Source organism: Sceloporus occidentalis, unplaced genomic scaffold, assembly GCF_023333645.1.
Source record: "Sceloporus occidentalis isolate IW3139 unplaced genomic scaffold, rSceOcc1.0.p SCAF_6, whole genome shotgun sequence".
Taxonomy (NCBI): domain Eukaryota; kingdom Metazoa; phylum Chordata; class Lepidosauria; order Squamata; family Phrynosomatidae; genus Sceloporus; species Sceloporus occidentalis.
The window spans coordinates 75,683,802-75,707,511 of NW_028316986.1; the positions used below are offsets into that span (position 1 = coordinate 75,683,802).

General features: G+C 41.3%; 1 protein-coding gene across 5 annotated transcripts in view; it reads right to left on the minus strand.

The window, feature by feature from the left end:
• MAP3K4 (mitogen-activated protein kinase kinase kinase 4) overlaps nt 1-14,463 on the minus strand; it is a 73,905-nt gene extending 59,442 nt beyond the window's left edge. For 4 of the 5 annotated variants that reach the window (XM_089530091.1, XM_089530089.1, XM_089530088.1 and 1 more), the window contains exon 1: nt 14,322-14,463. In XM_089530091.1, the coding sequence (XP_089386217.1) occupies nt 14,322-14,353 (32 nt within the window). In that variant the 5' untranslated portion in view covers nt 14,354-14,463. The remainder of the gene's footprint in view (nt 1-14,321) is intronic. The other variant, XM_089530090.1, reaches the window with a different exon arrangement.
• Nucleotides 14,464-23,710: the final 9,247 nt, after the last annotated feature.

Sequence of the window (23,710 nt, forward strand, 5' to 3'; positions counted from 1 at the left end):
ACTTTTTCTCCCATATAAGACATTTAGTTTTTTTGTTTCCTGTGCTATCATTTTGTCTAACCACCATCAACATTTCATTTTGTAATCGGGTAGAATTAATGATACAACGCTAAAGACAATCCAGAGGAAAGAAACAAGAAATGGTACCATTTGAAGGAATACTTGCAATATCCAAGGTGACAAACCCAAAAAAGGAAAGTCTCATTATTTTTACCTAAAATCTGAATAGTTCTTGGTCCATAGCTTGATGGACTCTTTTCTTTTAGTGAAGAGGAGACAATTACAACAGAATATACAGAATACAATAGAACAGAAGATGTATTTATTTTTGATATTAATATCAACACTTTAGCAAAGGCCCCAGTGAACACGGAAACCTTTGATCATGTAGCAAAGGTCTCACATAGTAACTCAGTTGACATACAATACCAAATTATTTTTTGCCATTATATGAACATATCTTGGACTAATTTCATTCTTCTGTGCTCTTCCTAACTTCCAGTTTCATAGCAAACGGGGTAGCTGCTAACAAATGAAGCAGAAGAATTACAGACAGATCACAGTTTGCCAGTGTAATGAAACAGGAAATTATGCTCAAATTGTGGTTTCCAGATCTGATTTCAAGGCACACTATGGTTTGCCCAAGGCATCGTTTCCATGGTTCAGATACAAAGTCTGTTTTGCAACAAATGAGAACTTTGGAAAAGGTTCAGATTATATTAGAAGAGGAAGAGATTTGGCATTACATCTGAACAATAATGGTCACTTTCGCACAATCTAGAAAAGGGAACTGGGAAAAATACTATACTATTTATTTTTCCCAATCCCCTTTTCTACATGAAAATGTAAAAAGTACCATCCAGAGAAAAATAGCAACTGCCCTATCTGTTAAGCCAGTTTTTGAATGTTCCACACAAAACTGTTCCCTACAGGAAAAAAGGAGGAAAAAAAAGGGGGGTGAGCTAATCCAATGTGGTGAAATTGATTATGGCAACTATGATTTTACCTGTCCAAAGGAAAATAAAGCATACAATAATTATGATGTTCAGAGGTCAGGGTAGGATGCCCTGGATACTTTGTTACAGGGCAGTCTATAAATATCAAGAATAAACATCCTAGAACACTGACCATTTATCCCTCTTACATAGATTTAGGAGGCTTATTTTTCTTACTAAAATTTATTAGTGATCTATTACCTACTTCTCTGTCACCTGCCTCTAGAAAGTAACATTTCCAAACAGAAAAGACCAATGCTTGCTTACATTTCATTTGTATTCTGCAAATGTAGAACCTTTGCAGCTCATGACAGATTTATGGGATTAGATATATAGATTATACACATTACATCATTGTACTCTAAAAATGCAAAATTCTATAGAAATCAAAAGATACAGCTGGCCCTTGGAATCTGTGCCCCCCCACCCCCGCCCCCAGATATGAAAATCAGCAGATGCTCAAGTTTCGTTGTCCCCACTGGCGGCACATGCATGGAGCCATGACACGATTAGGTACAATGGGCTTTAACGGCAGTGCATGCACATGTCCGCACTGCCATTAGAGGCAGCACCCACTGTCAAAAATGGCAAGGACACACTGCCACTCAGGACAATGTAACTTCCTCTGTTGTCCTTAATGGCAGCGCAGCCACATGCACACGCCAACACTGAGGACAACACTGAGGACAAACTTGTATGCCGCTTTGATCAAAATTGGAAAAGCGGCATATAAATAAACTTATTATTATTATTATTATTATTATTATTATTATTATTAACATGGGCTTGCCATCCATGGATGCTTGAATTCAAGGATGGCAAGTCTACAGATACCAAGGGTCGACCGTACCATTTGACACTGATCTCATGGAGCCTCAGTACAACTACCTTTCAACTCATTATGTTGATAAAGCATAGAAACAGTTTCAAACAGAGGTAAGAAGTTGTGTGCCCTCCAAATGTTGCTGATCTGCAAATCCAAGCAATCCTCACTATTGGTTCTACTAGCTAGGGTTGGTAAGATCAACAGTCCAACAACATCTTAAATTGCCGCTCCTGTTTTAAAACTACAGTGGACCCTTGTAATACGCTGGGGTTTGGTTCCAAGATCCCCCGTGGATAAAAAAAAATCCATGGATGCTCAAGTCCCATTAAATATAATGATATAGCAAAATGGTGCTCCTTATAATAATTGGAAAATTAAGGCCCGGTACATACGGGCCTGTGTGACGCCCTTGTCACTTGCTAGGGTTGCCTTGGGGCAGAGCGCCCACATGCCCCGCAATCCTAGCACATGACGAGGGCGTAATAATGGCAGCGCCCTTTATACACAGGCGCCACCATTGTTACGTAAGCGCCACACGATGTCCGCATGGCGCCACGCAGCACTTACACAACAAGTGCGCCCACTTGTTACATCAACCTTGCAGCGTAAAAAGAACCCACTATTCACGGGTTCTTTTTCTGCCAGAGGGAAACCACACAGTTTGGCAGCTGCAGCGTCCCCTATGGTGGAAAAACAGGCGCCAGCAGGCCACCATTTTTCAGCAGTCTGTACTGCGCCTAATGTTTGATATTTGAAATTTATACTTTTTTGAACATTTTCAAACCGTAGATGCTTTAATCCGTGTATAAAAAATCTGTGTATAAGAAGTGCCGACTGCAGAAGCAATTCAATAGGGGGAAATGAAAGCAAACTGCTGATTACAGTTACAACTAATGAATTTGTTCCTAAATAATGAAATTCCACCAATATCCATCCAAATCTTTTCCCTTATCAAAGGGAGAAGACTGTTTTGTCACAGCAGCATAGTCAACATTCTATGAAAGCCAATATTGCTTCGTTACATAACAATACAGTCAGCCTTGACACCGAAAGCACTAATTAACATCCATGAAAACAACTGAGGCAGCCACACAAAGCAGAGCAGTTCTGTTTGCTATGATAGCTGAAGATATATCATGCAACAGTCTATGAGTTTCTCACTGAACAGGCAAATATTCATCTAATGTCTAATACACACACACACACACACAGAGAGAGAGAGAGAGAGAGAGAGAGAGAGAGAGAGAGAGGGGGGGGCACTTAAAAGCTAAGTGACTGTCCTTTGAGTACAGCGCGCCCGCGCCATACGCGGGCACGCCTTACGCGGCCTTGAGCATACGCGCTCAAGCTGCTGGGCGCGCACGGGGCGGAAGGGGCAGCGCGTCCCATTCAATTGAATGGGCGCGCGTGCCCGTTGCGCCCCACGCGCGCCCGCGCCGCCACGCACAAGCCCCATTGTTTCCAATGGGGCTCAAGCATAGGCGGAATTCGTCTTACGCGGAGGGATCCGGAACGGATTCCCGCGTAAGGCGAGGACGGACTGTATTTAAATCAATTAAAACAAGGAACTTGTAGGTCTCTCTGTTAATTTTTCATTTGGGAATATTATCTGTAGTAACATTATCACCTCAATTGTTTTCACAATCATGTCCTCTTTATCATGGATCTTCTGAATTAATCAACAAAAGAAGCATATTAATTTCAATTAACCACAGAAGCTTAATTAATAGAACAATTCCTCAACAGATTAGACTTCAGCCTGGCTGTTAAATGCCCTATATTATCTAGGCCTATATCAATAGAAATAAGAGCTTTGTTCACTCATAATTCAGCTAGCAAAGGTGGTGTAGAGGCCACTTAATACTTCTAATTGGCTCCATATATAGGGTTGCCATAAGTCTGGACCTCCTAACCAGGACAAATGTAGGACAAAATTTTCAAATGTAGGGCACATTTTTTTTTAAAATGGAGGACATGTGAAAAAAATGATGTTTTTAAAAAATGTTACTATAAATGCATGTTTCTTAGGCATGATCAAAATGGAGGACATTTGGGCATTATTCCTAGACCCGTGATGGCGAACCTATGGCAGGTGTGCCACGGGTGTGCCCCCGTTCGCCCTCCCAGGCCCAAGGCAGCGCTGCCTTCGGTTTGGGAAGGCAAGGAGGGAAAGAGAAACGGGGGAGGAGGTGGGTGGCGCGGCTGCGCAGGGAGGGGGGGGAAGGTGGGTTGTGCGGTCCCAGGCTGGGGGCCAAACCAGACCGGGACCGGGAGGGGGCCCCCAAAAGCGGGTTTTTCCCGGGGGCCGCCGGGTTATGGCATCCCTATCCATATAGGAAAGAGGGTTAGAAGCAGGCAGGTGCAAGTTAAGCTGATTTCTTGTGTTTCAGTTCAAAGACCAACACAGACGGTTTAAGACTATCTTCTTCCACTGGATATTATAAAATAATCTCCTAGACAACTGAAAATTATAACATATCAAAATATTTGAAGGAAACGATTAGTAACTTCATTTTCATGGGGAATCCGTTCCGGACCCACCCTACCCCCGTGAAAATGGAAATTCGCAAATATTCAAGCCCCGTTGGCTTGAATGGGCATGCGTTGCCACAGGCACACATGCCATTTTAACCCACCCCACTTGCCAGTCTGCAAAGAACTGAGACCGCAGACTCAAAGTCCGTGAAAATGGAGGGATGACTGTACAGTGCTGAGGCCATAAGACTGAAACCACATATACACAACTATCAGCAGTGACACCACACAGTTTACCGCTGGGGAAACACTTGGTTAGAATTTAGAAATTTTCTGCCCCACAACTGATGACCATTATTCTCCAGTTACAATAGTTCATACCAAGACAACAGAAAATGATTGGTTTTAAACATGACATGTTACATATATTTTAGTGGCCATACTTGGTTGCTCCCTGTGCATTCATTTTTTTAGCACAATGGAATCTTCTGTACAATTCCAATTCACCTACGTTCAGGACTATGAAGTAGATTATGCTGAGACTTTACAGTGCTTTACAATACTTGTAACCTGCTGCATTATTTGGCCATGCAAACACTATTAGTGATATAGCAACTATGCTATAACACACATGCAATACAGAGTTCTGACTTACAGTTTAGAGAGGCTGGTCTTTCTTTCCCAGACTGTGAGAAATACATAGCCATATTGCAGCCTTAAGTATGCCCACCCCTGTACCGAGGTCATGATATAATCATGCATTACAATAGAGAGGAGTAATATACAGCATATCCTTCCCATCTGCAGGAGTTCAATTCTGCGGGCTCCTGCAATTAAAAAGAAATGAGCATGCACAAGACCTATTATAGTCAGTGGGCAATGACGTGCATGTGGCTGCCACAAGCAATAATGGGCAGGGCGATCCATGGATGCTTGAGACTGCCGATGTCTAGCCCACCAATAAAGCAAGTACCACTGTACTTAACTACAGGCCCATCCTAGGTATTTGAAGTATAACATGTAAACATGTTTTCCTGTTGTGTATATCCAGAGGTGAAGAGGCCAGGCAAGCATTCTGGAGAAAATATCCCAAGTCAAAGCTCCCTGTGTTTGTCACAATGAGGGGGTTCTAAGAAGAACTCTCCCTGGAAGCCAAGATGATTAAAGTGAGGCTGTCATACTTTGGCCATATCATGAAAAGGAATGAATAATTTCAAAAGACAATAATGCTAGGAAAGGCAGAAGGCAGCACAAAGGGAGGAAGACACCATGCCAGATGGATAGACTCAATCAGGGAGGTCAAACGCCTGAAGCTACAAGACCTAAGCTGAGCAGTAGAGGATAGGAGGGCTTGGAGATATCTCGTACACAGTGTTGCCATGAGTTCAGGTCAACTCGAAGGCAGCTAGGAACAACAACAAGCCAGCCTCTGAAGATGAATTCAACAGACAGGCTCAAATGCATCCATTTTTTTTTATTTTTTTTTTTGCTCACAAAATTCCTCCTGCAAACTTTGCTACCTAATTTTGAATAACATGAGAGTGTAATGTGAAGCTACAGAGGTAGATGGGCCTCACTGAATTGGTTAGACTATAATCACTGTGTCATACCCAGCTGAACCACTGGTAGACAGGCTAAGGGCCAGGATGTCCATAACATTACAACCTTGAAAAGACAAACTAGCAAGCTTCTTCCTCAAGACTAAGACATAGTGGCAGGGGCTTCTTTGGCCACTGTTTGGTGGATTGGTCCAGAACACTTCAGCCATGCAGCAGCTAAATCAGGAGGGGATGGGCAGCAACTGGTAACTTCAATTTTGATTTTATCCATGAATGCCCACCCAACATTAGCTATCCACATAAGATGATAAATTGCAATCTGCCATGGGGATAGGATGTCAAAACTAAAATGGAAGGGGGCTTAGACATTTATAGGAAAAGTCATGTTACAATCAAATGTTTCTGCACAACATTTACTGGCTTCTGACTTAATATATAATTTAATATATATAACTGTATATCAACAACCTTTTAGTCTGACAAGTTATTCAAATCTCAGACTAGTATATAATTTACATAATCAACTTTGTTATCTAACCTCAGCCCAACTCTAAAACCTTTTATAAATTATATGGCAGACATGTCCCTATGCTAATAATAATAATAATAATAATAATAATAATAATAATAATAATCTACACTTAATTTGAAATAAGAGCAGAGTAGAGATTCATCATCAATATCTCCTCAGCCTAATCTATATTTATTTGTTGGAAATCAGTTGCTACTGCACCATTATAAAATCCAAACCATAGAAATTACTAATATGAAAGATTAAAGTTACTCCTAGTCTGTTCTAACAGGAAATTTGTGGGCCAACTTAATCCAAGATGCAAAATAGTATACAGTCAAGTGTTCCATTTGTATGACAGACGACAAACCAGAGTCTGCCTCTCTGTGCCAGTGACATACTGTAGAGATAAGAAAACGATCTGGTATGCAATACTGACAGTGTTTTGTATAAGCAAAAAAATTCTATAGACACATTCTTAATTTGCATTCTAATTTACAGTTACATAAACAGTAATGAAACCACTTGATTTATTGGGCTTAAGAATTAAGCCCCCCACAAAATCATACAGGCAAAATCTCAGAATAGTACTTCTTATTACAAAAGTAAGTGTCTACTAGGCAGAATCCATGTTCTGCTAGGCAACAGCAGCCTGCTCTTTTGCATTAGCCAATTCCACCCTATTTGGGGGCAGCCACTATAGCAAGCACTGCTGCACAATTCTTTCATGGTTGAAATGAATTGAATGTTAAACATTGGGATCACCCAATGAATCTGATTTATGGTCATTTCAGAAACACAATGCGTAATTAGCTTATGGAATTCACTGACACAAGATATGATGCCACTAGCCTTGTTTAGTTCACAAAAGATAAGTCTATCAATGGCTCCTAGCTATGGTAATTAACTAAAACATCCATGTTCTGTGGCACTGTCTCTGAATGTCAGCTGCTGGGCAGAGAGGCGCTGCCTTTCTGACCTACATGCAGGCTTTCAGAAGCAGCTTGCTGGTCATTATTGGGAAAAAGGATGATGCAGGACTGGATGGATCCTTGATTCTCATATTGACATTGTACATAGGCCTCTCAGAACACAAAGGTAGATTGATGCAGTAGGGATTTTCCAAAACAGGAGAGTAAAACTGAGCTGCTCTGCTTCATATGCCTTACCAAGATGGCAACTCTATGTCCAACCATTTGGCCATAACCAAAAAATCAAAATACTTAATTATGTCTGACTAATCATATCAGAATGGGGCTGTCTAGTGTAGATGCACCTGATAACATCACTGCTGCTAAAGATGAGGTTAGGGTCAAGGTTGCTGGGTGGCATTCGGAAGACAGTTCAAAATGCTTAGAAACCTTAGTGCAATTCAAATTACTCCAGTATGCAGACAACCATCACTTTAGCAAGATTAAAAGTGTAATATTAAGACTAGAGCTGGCAGTATTAATAACAGTGCTACATGATCACATAGACATAAGGTTGATGTTACTTAAAAATGTCATCAGTCACAGGTTAGAACTATGAAAAGCATACAAAATATGTTGCATGTTATAATGGTAGATAGTTTAATATTTTTGAGATGCAGCACCAGCATGATGTGCAAAATGGAATAAGAATATTAAAATTACATTTTTAAACCAAGACAATTTTGCAATACTGGAATGCAAGTAACTTTCAGATAAAAGAAGTGCTGTCAGATAAAGGATGAAGCTGCTGCTCCAGCAAGCAATCCCCAAACCAATGGGCACCAGCTGCAAGAGACATTTCAGCTAAACATTAAGATATTTTTTTTTGACAGAACTATTCTATAACTGAAAAGACTGCATTTGAAAGTGGTCGATACTTCTGAACTGTAGGTTTTAATCAGAGGCTGGATGGCCATCTGTCAAAGATGCCTTAAGTCCAAAACACATTGCAGAAATGATCCAGTTTGAGAATGCTTTAAGTGCGCTGGCTCAGTGCTAGGGAAACCTGGGAATTGTCATTTATTGTGGTACCAGAGCTCTCTAACGGAAAAGGCTAAATGTATCACAAAACTACAGTTCCCTAGAATTGAGCCAGGGGAGTTAAAGTGGTCTCAAACCAGATCATCTCTGCAGAGTGTAAGTTTCAACATTAGCAAGAGACTGGAGTATATGACCCTTGATTCCAAATCTATAATTCTATGATTCTAGGTGCAAACTAGATGTTGTCCAACATCCAAAGATCAGTAGAAGCTGGCATTTTGGGCAGTGTGGAGTGTGTGTATGAGTATACAAATAGCTTTTTGCTGCTCTTTTTTGCACCCTGCAAAGTCCAGATCGGGGCTGTGATGTGCAATTGCCGCGGCCCCAATCCAATGAAAATGGAGGCAGCTGCAGGCAGCCCCTTAGGAGCAGTCTGCACAGCCCCACAGTTCCCAAGAAATCCAACATGACTGACTCCTGTATGTCCTCTGTGCTTCCCCTGCTGCCTTTCCAACTTTTTCTTTCTTTCTCCTACCAACTTTTCTTCCAAGTCTGTCGATCTTTCAATTTCTGTGCTTCCCCTGCATCTTTCCTTCAGCAAACGTGCCTCTGCATCACCACTTCTCCAGTTTCTTCCCTATATCCTAGGACCTCTTGCCTATCCTGAAGGTATTATCATTCTTACACCTTGTGTGAGGTTTTAATTCAAGCCAAACTAACAAGAAGGGCTGCAAGTATTTTGACACTTGAATTGCCTAAGCAGTTGGAATGATCACACCAAGACAGCCATTCTTCACTACACCAAGCCAAATACAAATTTCACCCAATCAGGGGTGGGGGGTGGGGGATATGCAGTCTTCCTTTTTAGCAGTCATTCAAATATGAATCCTGTAGATGTGGATCCAACCTCTCTCTGCAACTGTTGAAATGGACCCTCTTCATTTATGAACTGACTGTAGACACTGCTAGAGTTTTAAAAGGAGGCATTTCCTGAATGCCTGCTGGTGAGAAATAAATGAATCAACAGGATGTTATCTAAGCAAGAAAAATAATTGCTTGGGAATTACCAAGAGTTATGCAGCAGTCTGACAGTCAGCTAGAAACCTGAAGACATCCGACTCATGAAGTTATTTTCATTCTCATCTCTAAAGATCAATTCCCACTAATGTGTAGTTATGCAATGCAATGATCACATGAAGTTTGCAATTATATGTGGGCTCCACCAAAAAGAGGGCAGTCATTTCAGACAAACAACACCACATATTCCCATACTACTGAAGCTTTGAAATTTCCATGTATGTTGTCAATTTCCCCCTGCTAAGTTCCAGCAAACATTACCAATGCTAGGATTTGATGCAGGTCCTTAGTTCAAAATTTCTTGCAAAGTTGCCTAGGGCAAACCATAATCTTTTAGCTTAATCATTCTATCCCAAATGGCTATTCAGAACCCTTCATGAAAAAATAAAATATTTTTTTATTATTATTAGAAAGGTTAGGGGTTACACATGAAGACACACAAGGCAGTGACATGCTACGTATTGCCTTTTGGAAATGGAAGTGCATATTAAGACAGTTGGGGAAATAACAATAGTAACATGTGCACGTATGGGATGAAATAGGTTGAAGTCCACAAAACCTTAAACCAAATGTCAGTCTTATGTTAGTCTTTAAGGAGTCACATGGCTTTTTAAAAAACATGTATGTACTTTGGAATCCAAATACTTTCCAGCGTGTGGGAGTGACAAGTCTAGGAAACCAGGTCAGGACACTGAGTGTGCAAAGGGAAAAAAAAGGCAGGGCAGGGTCAGTCTTGCTTTGCACTATACTATATCCTGATTCCTCAATAATGGGTTTCTTTTCAGGCCAAATAAACTAATAATGTTTGAGGGACCTAACTTTGGATGTCACATTCTGACCTCAAAAAAAATCTCTATTAACTCTTTAAATTATTAATTCATTAGTGGTTTTCCTGAACATGGCTTGACTTCATAGAAGTCATCTAACACATTCTAAGTTTTTAGAAATCATTAAGAGGCGGTGTCTCTCTCTGACAGATTCAGTACAAGAGGATTTAGGATTGGAGGAAATGTTTCACATGGCTCTCTGCTGACTGAATTGTTCTAATTTGTCCATTGTCTAGAAACAAGAAAATTGTAAGGTCCTGCCCGATTGTCCCCAATGGATGTGGATGTGACCGCGGCTGCGCCCATGGGGCACTGCCATTAAATACCACAGGACGTGAGGTCCTGTAGTTTTTGGCATCCACTAGAGCAATGGTTCTCAACCTTCCTAATGCCACGACCCTTTAATACAATTCCTCATGTTATGGTGACCCCCACCATAAAAATATTTTTGTCTCAGTTCTTAAGACCATCGGAAATATGTGTTTTCCAAAGGTCTTACATGACTCCTGTGAAAGGGTCGTTTGACCCCCAAAGGGTGAGAACTGCTGCACTAGAGGGCCCCAAATGGAAACCCCAGGGATATGAAGGGCCAACTCTGTGTTCTTTTAGTGTGTTTAGTGCTTGCTGGAGTGCTAAACAAATGATAATTAAGGAAAACATTTTCCTGAACTCCCCATCTTACTTCCTTCTCTCCTGGTCTTCCTCACTCCTGTTCTACTTTCTATCCACTCCCCACTTCACTCAGTCACAGATTTTGAGGGGCTTCTTAAGGCTATTAGCTTGGAGTCAAATTATTGTTAAATCCATGCCTGCTGCACCTGCAGCTGGATCAGCGTCTCCTAGTTGAAATAAACTCATCATTCTCTACCAACATGTAACACCACTCCTTATTAACCTTTATTAAACAATGCATTTGAAGCATGACTGAAATGCACGTGTTGGCAAGGGGTGACTGGGGACAGAAGGAAAAGAGAGATACAAATCAATGAGAAAACTTCATTGAATTATGCTCAGGACAGCCTTTTCCAGCCCAACAGTTTACAGATCTATTAAGACTCCTGCCATTCTCAGCAATAACTGCATTACAGGCTTTGTAGTACATCTGGACAGAAATGCCACGTTGAAGTAAAGCAACTTAAAAATGATAAAGCTCCTGGGAATTCTTAGGAAATCTCATGGTCTGTTCTGAAAACTAACAGCTCAGCAATAAATTAACCAATTTTAATTTAACAAATAAAACTGTATTGATTATTAATGCTGGTGGAAAGAAACAGTATTGTAATTTCTAACATTCAACATTAACAAATTAATTTTCAAAGCTAACATTCCAATTTCTGGGGGGGGGGAACTATTTTTACATGTCCCCACCCCATTTCAAAGACAGTATTAAGAAATGAAGTAGGGTTTGAAAGTGAAAAGCAGAACTGTATTCTAAATATGCATACCAATATTCATTAAAATATTTCAGTGTTTAAGGATGATAGAACAGTAAATTGACTTCTGCCTTTTCCTCTTCCCGTCTGGAATTGTATTGTTAATTTATGCTCAAAATTTCATTATGATATGACAATGTTCACTAAAACTACCTTTAAACAAAATTATGAACAAATTGAGTGATTTGGTAAATGTTCATTATTTGGTAAACCAAACTCAGAGTCTCACTTGCCTACAATAAACATTAGAAGGACAACTTAAGCGAGTACATTTGGGAAGCAATAGGAAACTTGAACCTAAAAATGTTAACAACTTTTATACAGATTTTGCAAAACGATATCTGCTGAATTACTGTAAACAGCAGAACTTCAGAAGAAAAATAAATACCTAGATGGCATGATTTTATGTGAAAGCAAACATAATTGCAAAGGCTGGTTATACTCTGTTTTTATCTAGTAATGGGAGAGAAATTCAGAGGTCCTCAGAAACACTTTGGAACTTCAGAAGTCAGTCCACAGACTTCAGGCAATCTATTCTGCACAAGCATATATTTAAACCAAAGGGCTTTTTTTAAAGTAAGAAACTACTCAGCTGTATTTCAGAGGAAGGAACTGGCAAAACCACTTCTGAGTATTCCTTGCCTAAGAAAACCCTATGAAATTAGTGGGGTCGCCATAAGGCCACAGGCCACTTGAAGACATGCATGCACGCACAAACACACACACAACAATCAAATTGCTATGATACGCCCACTATTGCATCAACACCTGTGTATCATAAAAATACTGTCTTCACAACTTCCTTCTGTCGAAAAGAAGGGCTGAAGCTGCAGCAGACTGCAGGGACTCTCACACCGAATGACAGGAACATTAGCTACGATTCTGTGCGTTTCCTTGAGTGTGCCTGGCTGAACTCCCCAGTAAACATGCACTGCTGCATAGGTAAATTCTGTTTCCCATCTGAGCTATAAAAGGTTGGAAGGGATCGTCTGGGGCAGGAACGCAATAATGATACCTCACACCATTTGTGGATTCATCTTGGCATTTTAATCATTTAATCCCTTCATCCAGACTAAAACACAAACATACCTGACGCTCCCTTACCCCCGTAAACACCTGAGGGTCAATTGTTTAAAATAAATGAGGGTGCATCTACGCTGGCGAAATAATGCAGTTTGACACCATTTTAATTGCCATGGCTCTATCCTACAAAATCCTGGGATTTGCAGTTTTGTGAGGCACCAGCACTCTTTGGCAGAGAAGCCCAAAGATTCCTGAAAAACTACAAATCCCAGGATTCTGTCACACGGAACTACATCACTTAAAGTGGTGTCAAACTGCACTATTTCTACAATGCAGATCCACCACCTGACTAGCGATTCCCCTTGATTGGGAGTGGGAGGTCAGCCATGGATCCGGTTTACTTCAGCCGAGCAACACAACTAAAGTCAAGGCTGCCATCTAAACCTCAAAATAGCTGTCCTTTTGCTGCTTTCCCACCCAAGGCTGCACCTGCACTGCAAGAGTAATGCAGTTTGACACTGCTTTAACTGCCGTGAGTCCTTTCTATGGAATCCTGAGATCTGTAGTTTGGTGAAGCATTTAGCCTTCTATGTCAGAAGAGACGCCTGGTGCCACCGTTGCTGTTGTGTGCGTTTCCGACTTACGGCGACCCATCATCACAGGGTTTTTCTTGGCAGGTTTCTTCAGAGGGAGGTTTGCCTTTGCAAAGAGGCTGAGGGAGTGTGACTTGGTCAGGCTTTCCACAGCCGAGCTGAGGCTGCATCCACACTGCAGAAATAACCCTGTCTGACCCCACTTTAACTGCCTTGGCTCAATGATGTGGAATCCTGGGAATCGCAGTTTGTTGTGGCACCAGAGCTCTCTGACAGAGGCGGCTGCTAACTGTCTCACAAAACTACAATGCCTAGAATGCCACAGCACTCAGACATAGCTGCTAAAGCGGTGTCGAACCGGATTAATTCTGCAATGCGGATGCACCCAACGATTCCAACCCTGCTCTCCAAAGACCTAGGGTCCAAATACACTGCAGAAATAATCCACTTTCAGACTGCTTGACCAGCCCTGGATCAATGCCAGGGAATCCTGGGAACTGTAGTTTGTTCTGGCACCACCAGAGCTCTCTCAGACAGAGGAGGCTAAATGTCTCACACAGTTACAGAATCATAGAATCACAGAGTTGGAAGAGACCCAAGGGCCCTGATCCGGCCCAACCTGCCATGCAGGAACTCTCAATCAAAGCACCCCATTGACAGATGGCCGCCCAGCCTCTTACTGAGCCAGGGCAGTGAAGGCGGTCTCAAGGCGGACTAGTTCTGCAGTGTGTGTTTTGGAGCCTAGCCCGGAGGCCCCCAAACTCTGCGCCCTCTAATAAGACATTTTGGACCCCATCTCCCAGAAGCCTCAGGATTCTGGGGGCTGGAGTCCAAAAGATCTCTTTATTAAAGGGCACACAGTTTGGGGACCAACACTCCAATGTACAAAACCCCAGATTTGCACAGGATGGCGCCAGCAGGGCAGCAGCAAAAGCGGTGTCAAAGCGCATTATTTCTGCAGTGCAGACGCAGCGTCCCTTGCAGAAGCAGCAGCAGCAGCCTATTGTTGAAGCCCTTTCTCCTCCTCCTCCTCCTCCTCCTCCGCCTGACCTGCTGGCCTCCTCCATGGCTCCGTCTCTCATGCGTGGCCCTCGGGCAGCCCCCGGCCCCGTCGCGATGGGTCGCCTCAAGACCCGGCTGCAGAGCCCCGGCCGCGGCCCAGAGCCAGCCCCGCGGCCGCCATCTTGAGACGAGGGCCCCGAAAGAACCAGCAGCAGCAGCAGCCAAAGCCGGGAGAGCACTCGGCGCTACGGAGCGCGGCGAGGGACAAAAGCGGGACAGAGGCGCGCTCTCGCCGGGCAGCAGCAGGAGGGGGAGGAGGAGGAGGAGGGAATGGAACGCCACCCGGAAGCGAGGGAGAAAGGAGCGCGAGCGCGCGCGCGAAAAAGGAGGGGGCAGCGAGTGAGGGCAGGACGCTCTGTCCCTTCTGGCTCCTCAGGGATTCTGCCAGGGAGGAAGGGAGGGAGGGAGGGAGGGAGGGGGGGGAGGAGGAGAAGCCGTTGTTCCCCCTCAGAGCCCCCCCCGCCACCAACGGTCTCCTCATGATAATACAGTACAAGCAGAGTGAACAGAGAGCATGACACACCCCAATAAAAACAGTAATAATAGAAGCAGGGGGACCAGATATACACACCAATAATGATAATGATAACAATAATAATAATACAAGTAGAGTGAACAGAGAGCATACACACCAAGGAGGACCAGTAATTATAATAGTACAAGCAGGGTGACTAGATATCATAACTGCCAAGGAGGATAAATATGAATATAATAATAATAATAATAATAATGTAAAAAACAAAAGCAGGGGGACCAGATGACATAATCACAAAGAAGGGTAAATATAAATATAAATATTTTAATATCATATTAATAACATTATATATATATATATATATATATATATATATATATATATCAGATATAACTACAAAAGAGGACTAATAATAATAGTAATATATAAAAATACAAGCAAGGGGACCAGATATCATAACTACAAAAGAGGACAATTAATAATAACAATAATAATAATATCAAAATACAAGCGGGGGACCAGGTATCATGACCACTAAGAGGACAAATAATAGTAATGATGATGATGTTGATGATGATGTAAAAAAATACAAGCAGGGGGACCAGATGTCCTAACCACAACGAAGAACAATGTTAAATAAGTTCAACAACAACAACAATAATTCAAGCAGGGGGACCACATATCATACCCACAAAGAAGGACTATTATTATTAATATTAAGATACAAGGAGGGTGATCAGATGTCCTAACCACCAAGGAGGACAATGTTAAATATAATAATAATAATAATAACAATAATAATAATAAAAATACAAGGAGGGTGACCAGATGACATAACCATGAAGGAGGACAAATATTAAAAATGATGATGATTGTGACACACAGATAACATAACAACAAAGGAAGACAATGTTAAATAAATACAATAATAATAATAATAATACAAGCAGGATGACCAGATGACATAACCATGAAGGACAAATATTAAAAATGGGAATAAGAATAATACAGGGTGATTAAATGTCCTAACAACAAAGGTGGACAATAATAATAATAACAACAGCAGCAGCAGCAGGATGACCAGATGTCATAACCCTAAAGAAGGACAAGGCAGCACAAAATGTAAGATATTCAAGAATAAAGTGGGGACAAGACCAAGTAAAAGTTAGAAACACTCCTCGAAATAGAAATTCATGCTTCATAGTGAGGCTCAAAATGGAGGACATTCATGAAAAATGGAGGGACATGAGACTTGCCATAAGTCAGAAACAACTTGAAGGTACATGGCAACAACTTGTATTGACCACAGCGGGGCTCAATGTTCAAAGTCTGCTTCACCTTACTCTTCCCTTCCTAAACTCTGCTTCTAAAAATGTAACATGTGTGTACGTGGCTTCAAGTGGCCTGTCAACTTAATGGCGACCCCATGAATTTCATAGGGTTTTCATAAGTGAGGAATCCTCAGAGGTGGATTTGCCAATTCCTTCCTCTGAAATAGGAATACCACCCCTGGTATTCATTAGCAGTATACTGCTTAGCTTCTAAGATCAGATGGGATCTAGTGCCTTCAGGGTATGTAAGATTGGTGGTTGTTAACTGTCATTAAGTCAACTTTGATATGGCAACCTTACAAATGAAAAAACCCAAGTGCCCCTATCATCAACCATCCTGGTCAGGTCTTGCAGATCCACAGCCATGGCTTCTTTGATTAAGTCCATCCATATGTGATGCAGTCTTCCTCTTTGCCTGCTGCCTTGTACCTTACCAAGCATTATTCTCTTTCCTAAGAAGTCATGATATGTCTTCTTATGATGTTCAAAGTACGACAGTCTCAGTTTAATCATCATGGCTTCTAAGTAGAGTTTAAGCTTGATTTGGACCTAGGACCATGTATGGTACCACCACACTAAACAGAATTGCGTTAAATTTTAAATACTTTTTTCCATAGATTATATGGCTATTCTGTGTACAAACTGTTCCCCCTGCTTCTCCAGCCAGATGCCCCCCCACCCTTCAAAACATTCCCGTTTTACAGAAATGATAGCCACCTGTATCAATGATGGAATCATCGTTCAATACCCTTCTTTGGGTTGATGAATTCACCTGGGTATCCCAGTTGAACAGACTTCTTGTGAATCCTCTACTAACAGCCACACATCAATCAGCCCAGAGACATGCCAGGGGTTACTTTCCCCGCCTTTTGCCTTTACAACATTTATCCAGAGCAGGCTAACTTTTCTCCAAATAGCATACAAATGGGTGTGAGTAAGGAGCATAAATCAAGCCTGGAGTGATCAACACTGATGAAACTAGTCAAAGAGCAAATACAGGAGGATAACAACAATGTCAATTCCTTTTTTTTCTTCCAAGCTGTTAGAATCTTGCAATACTTTTTGAGTGTTATATTGAATTCATGGAATTTGATATTCCTCAGGAGGACTGCTTTGTTCCTCTCATAATTTATTAAAGTGGTAGACACTAACTCTGTCGTCCTCCTCATTTACAAATGGGAAATATTAGTAAGCCATAAAATTAGTAGCTCTGTTTTTCATCTTTCGTTAGCTTTTACTCACCGAAGGCAGCACCACAAAGTAAACCATCCGTACAATGTGTGACATGGTCTCTAGCAAATGATGTTTGGTCATAGAGTCTCTAGACTCACTGGGGTTTCTCTCGAAGTATCATTCATGCTTGGAAGAATTACTTTTTGGAATACAGAATTCTCTAGCTAGGATGCCAAAGGTAACTTTTTGCAGTCCAAAAGTAAATTTTCTAAGTTCTGAACATGCATAATATTGCACTGCTTCTTAACCCAATTTGTATAGTATGGAATCTGGCAAATATATCAGTAATGTTGTGGGCAGAACACACTGTCCTTGTGCTCCCTCATAGGTGATTATTACAATTTTCATTATACGACAGCTTACCAAGACTCAAGAACTTGAGGACTGAGAGCTTTCACTTTTTAGAAATGAGATGAGCAACACATGTTCCTTGATTGGTTGTTCTGATGCAACTCTGTCTCCTCACTATTGACTATGCTGGCTTGAACTGATGTGACTTCTTGTCCAGTAACATCTCAAAGGTTGCATTTTCTTCACCTCTGTTGATGAAAGCAGATCTCTGATCAAACTCTAACACAGGTGGTAAGGGAAGAGACAATACTATACACCAGGGGTAGGCAACCTGCGGCCTGCGGGCCGAATGCGGCCCGGCGAGGCCTTGGGACCGGCCCCAGCCCGGTCCTGCCGCTGATTGCCGCCGGGGCCTTTGGGGGGCAATTGTCTATAGAAGCCTCAGAAACATGCATTTATATTAACATTTTTTAAAAAATCAGCAAATTTTTTCGCGTGTCCTCCATTTTAAAAAAAAAGTGTCTTCCATTTGAAAAGTCTGTCCTACATTTGTCCTGGTTTATTTATATATTTAATTTTTAAAAAATTTTTTTAATTATTTATTTTTTGGCTTCGGCCCCCCCAGTTGTCTGAGGGACAGCAACCTGGCCCACGGCTCAAAAAGATTGCCTACCCCTGCTATACACCATGCCTGTGCTTAGTTGTACAGCAAATATGATGGAATGAGAATGATGCAACCCTTCAAATACTGATGGACAGTAACTCCCAGTATTCCTTATGATTGGCTTTGCTCACTAAAGCTGCTGGGACTTGCAGTCCAACAACTGCAGTCTTGTACTTAACTACTGCTCACTAATTCTTTATTACTGGCTATCCTGACTAGGGCTGTATGACTCACACTCCATCATATTAGATTCTGGAAAAGCAGAGTGGAAAACCCTGTACCCTTCACCATGCATACTAAGGATGGTCAAAACCTCTATGTGAGGCTTATCTGACTCTCTCTCTCTCTCTCTCTATATATATATATATATACATACACACACACACACACACACACACACATACAAAACACCAGGTTGACATGTAAGTTCAAAAAGTATGTCAACCTCCACCCCGGCATGCCTGCTGTCATGATTACTTAATCTGTCACTTTGTGGTTTCTGCACAATGTGGTTTTTCTTTCAGAAGCCAAACTACTTGTTGTAGATAAGTGAGCCAGTGGATAAGTGCAAGACAGTGTAATGCAACTGTATGCCAATACAAATCCCCTCCTGAGGATAAGAAAACAAATCTTGCCCTCTTATGATGATGTCTTATTCAGAGCAGTTGTTTTTCTAGTGACAGCCCAGCACAGGATCCCATTATGACAAACAAGTAAAAGATAATAAGAGCTGTTCAGCAATGGAATATGCTGCCTCTGAGAGTGGTGGAGTCTCCTTCTTTGGAGGTTTTTAAACAGAGGTTTGCTGGCCATCAGTTGGGGGTGCTTTGAACTCTACAATTCTATGATTCTATGATTGTGTATTCCTGCATGTCAAAGGGTTGGATTTAATGGCCCTTGTGGTCTCTTCACACTCTGTGACTGTGATTCTAAGTATTCTGCTTGCAGTGTGCCTACTTTATTTCATTACTGCTGTTAATCTGATGTATGAACCTAATAGTGTCACTTTTAAAACCCCACTATTTGATTGCAAAACGTTTGAATTTATTTATTTATTTATTTATTTATTTATTTATTTATTTGGAATAGTGGTGCAAGTGCAACCCTCTAAGGTCTTCTGGGCCTGGCCAATATGGCTCCCTATCCCCTGACAGTTGCTTACCCCCGTCCTAGATGGTAGTACGTACTCAGTGGCAGGGCAAAGGCTCATGTTCTGTTGGCTTATATGCATACAAGTTGCATTTTTGAACCTTTAAAATAAAAGGTTTTTAATATAGGAAGTAAGACCCAAGTTAAAACAGATTCCTATCTTTGGTGTTAACTTTTCGTTAACTTTAAGCCCTCCACCACAGACTCACATGAGAGAAACACTGTAACATTTCACTGCAGAGCCCAGTTGTTTCCTCTGTTTCTGGAGTTCATGGATCTTTGTATAGCTAAAATGGTGCAAGAACCATTCACTCTACATAATTATAGTGCTATATTCTGCTTTTAACTGCCATGGCAACATCACATGGAATCCTGGGATTTGCAGTGTCGCGAGGAGTAGTTAGTATTCTCAGCTAGAGAGCCTGAGTGCCTCACCAAATTACAAACCCCAGAATTCCACAGGATGGAACCAACATAGTTAAAGTGGAATAATAACACTAAAATTGTGTTGTATGAATGGAGACCAGTTCCCATGGGACAGGGAGAGACACTTGCCTCAGATGGCAGATCAGGAGAAGCAATGGACTGAGATTGGAGCACATATTGGTGGCAAAAGCCTCCCTTGGCCTGCTGAACCTCCCTCCTACTCAGATCACTGCAAGGTTGCCTAGTGTTTTATGCTACCTTATATTTAAATGTCATTTAAACATTGTTAGTGGTGCAGTAGCCATCCCCAGAGTCAGTGTGGTGTAGTAGTTTCAATGTGGGCCTAGGACTCTGGGAGATCAGAGTTCAAATCCCACTCAGGCCTGGAAACCCACTGCCTTACCTTGCCTTACAATCTCTCAGTCTAGGAGGAAGGCAATGACAAACCTCAGAATATATGTTGCCGAGAAAACTCCATCATAAGGTTGCCATTAGTCACAGTTGAGAACCAGCATGGCATAGTAGTTTGAGTGATGGGCTTCAACTCTGGATACCAGAGTTCAATTCCTAGTTTGGCCATTAAATCCACTAGGTGACCTTGGGGAAATCACATGTTTTCAGCCTAGGGAAAGGCAATGGCAAGCCTCTAAAAAATTTCCAAGAAAACCCCATGATAGGGTTCCTTTAGGGTCACCAGAAGTCAGAACGGCTTGAAAGAACACAACTGGACAACTGGGAAGTCACAGTTGATTTGAAGGCATGTAACAATAAATAACCTCATCCTTAAATTTTGGCATAGATGGGTGAGATTGGTTACAGTCACACCACTAATGCAGCATCAGAAAGGCAGTAGAAGGAGAAAGATACGGCAACTCTTCAAACCTCAGTGTCTTGTGATTCCCCTGAACTGAATCAGCCATACACAAATGAGAGGACCAGGCTTGGTTTAGGGCAGCCCAGGGTCTGGAAGCACCAAACCATAGACAAAACCTCCTTTGTGGGAAAAAATAAGGGAGGGGGACTCTTCCATTGACAACTGTCATGTTCAATGCCTATTTAGAATACTAACTTTGGATATGGGCTTTTGAGGGGAAACAGGATGGTGGTGGGCAATGCAATGGCCTATTCTGAAGGAGGACCTGGCTGACTACTTGGATGTCTGTGCAGGAACACTTTTCTTTTTAACATTTTATTGCAGGCAGCCCATGGTGTGTGTGTTTTGTTTTTTTTTAATCATTGTAGGTTAGGAGTCTTTCAACCGGATGTTTCTGCTGCCAATATATTATATTCTGAAGCCCATTACTATCTGACCTGCAGAGTTTTAACTGCCAGGCTATGTAAGGAGCAAAAACAAAACAAAACCTTGACAGAAGAGAGAATATGTCTGTCTCAGCAATGTCAGCTCATATTCTCCTGTGTCAGATCCTGCTAGTCTTCAGTGCTATTAAGTCATTGCTATTCTTGGAGTGTTTAAGTCATGGTACCATAAGGTCAGAAATATTCTTGGGATTCATCGCCTCTTGCTTCTGCTAGCTAAAGTATTCATCACCACTTCCTGCCTTGGAAAGTTATCAAGTAGCATGGTGCATCTTGTCTACTTATATAATAGTTTTTAGGTGTTTAAAATTTGTTTGCAAGTAAAGTGAACTTAATGTGCCCATTTTATACTCATGTAGGCACTGTACTACCAAATGTCAAAAACTGTTCCCGACAGCATAGTTTTTCCACAATTACATTAGTGTTCTGAGTAATAGTTAGATATGTATCCTCCCCTTTCTTCAAGGAGCTCAGGCATGGAGGCAAAATGGTTAACCTATTCTGTTTTCACAACAATCTTTTGAGGTATGTTAGGCTGGGAGAGCTATTCCTGAATCACTTAGTGAGTTTTGCATCTCAGCAGATTTTTGACACCAGGGACATGTTCTACACAGGCCAGATAAAACGGTCTGCCCTAGTTTTCACAGAAAGGCATCCAAATGATGTATAGGGCAAATGGGGCTGAAACTGGGCGTTTTAATCACTTCAGGGCAATAATGCATAGAGGAGAAAACCTGGAGCAGCCACAACAGTGTGGTTGTGCATACTGTGATTTATTAGACCAGCATGTCTTCAAAAGGAAAAACTATGCTGGCTATTTGCTGTAATAAATGAAAATGAAACAGGGTGAACTGTGTGGACATTTCTACCAAACTCGCCTTAGTATGCGTAGACAAACCTGTGGTTGCTGCAGATCAGGATAACCCAAAAGTAAACTGGATTTTCCTAACAGACATTTAGGAGTAGCCGTGTTGGCCCCTGATGAAGAAGCCAGTGTGACTTTGAAAGTTTGCAACGTGTAATTGTGCATTTTGATTGTTCCAATAAAGGTATCATTGTTTGGATGTTATTGGATTTTCCTGTTTATCACATGGGATGAGTCCCGTGCAGAAACTAAATTTAGATTGAAAACAACCCACATTTGCCGGATGTTTTTCAGACGTTTGAGTGAAAGAGAAATAATGTGAAAATAACCTGAATGCAAAGTCGTCAAAACCAGCTCCTTTTAACTTTTTCTAAAATTCCGTAAGTACAAAGGAGCTTTCCATTTGCATTATTTTGCATTATTTCTCTTTCACGCCAATGCATCTGACAAAAGACATCTGGATTTTAAAATCCCATTTCAGCAATCCCAATTCGTCCTCTGTGTGATAAACTCCTAGGAAACTCCAGGTCCTTCCTGTCCCAAGTCTGCCCATTCAGTCACCCCCCCCCCTTTTTCTATTTTTTTCCAGGCAGAAATACAATGGGGGGATCAATAATAAAAACCAAAAAGACCCTCCCAAAAGAAGTTTCCAGATTTTTTTCCAATCCTTTGTATCTCTACCAGAGGTTTACCAAATGTTTTTAACAGAACCATATGCTACTATTATATATATTTATTTGATTTTCTCCTGAATGAGACTCTTCCAGCAGACAAAGGGTTTGATCACAAACTTGTCTGTTAGCCTGTCAAATGTACTGTTTGGTCCAGAAGTTACATAACTATATCTCATCTGCATGAGGTCATAAAGCTATAACTACCTAATGCGTTTTTTTAAAACTCGAGACAGCCTATTTTTAGCCACTGTAGCCTTTGGTCAGCTTCTTAATGGGAAAGTGCTCAAATGTAAAATCTAAAGTATAAGCAGTAATAATACATCATTTAAGCAATTTTTAAACAGTTCCCTAAAATCCTTCTAATAAAGGGATGTGAATCATGCTGCACTCCAGATGCTATTGTGACTGCAAATTCCTGCATTCCTTAACCACTGGTTTCTGGGAGTTGCAATCCAACATATCTGGAGAGCTGCCAAGATTCCCAGTCTTATCCTACTGAATCTTCATAAACCAATTTTTGTGTCTCACATTTGCAACTCATGTTTCCTTCAATGAACTCTGACTTTCCATAAACTTTATCACACCTAAAGGCTGCAGTTATGTAGCCTGTTAGTTTACATTGACATCACTCTGACTTAAGCAACCTTCCTATATCAAAAGGTTTGCTGCATTATCACTGTTTAAACATATTTCCCAGTATTACCTCAGTGTCTTTTAGTTCTTGCTTTAAAAAAAAAAAACATCTCTCAGTGTCCAATTCATCTCCCCTGGTCATGATGGAATGGCTTCTGTCAACAGAATGGAAAGCATTGCTTACCCTTCCCTCAGCAATATCCTTTAAAAACTGCACCAGACATTAAAGAAGCATGTCTTCAGAAGATAAAAGGATGCTGCAAGGGAGACGAGTGGAGAGATGAAAAGTTTAATCTACTTTTACTTGTGTAATGTTGGA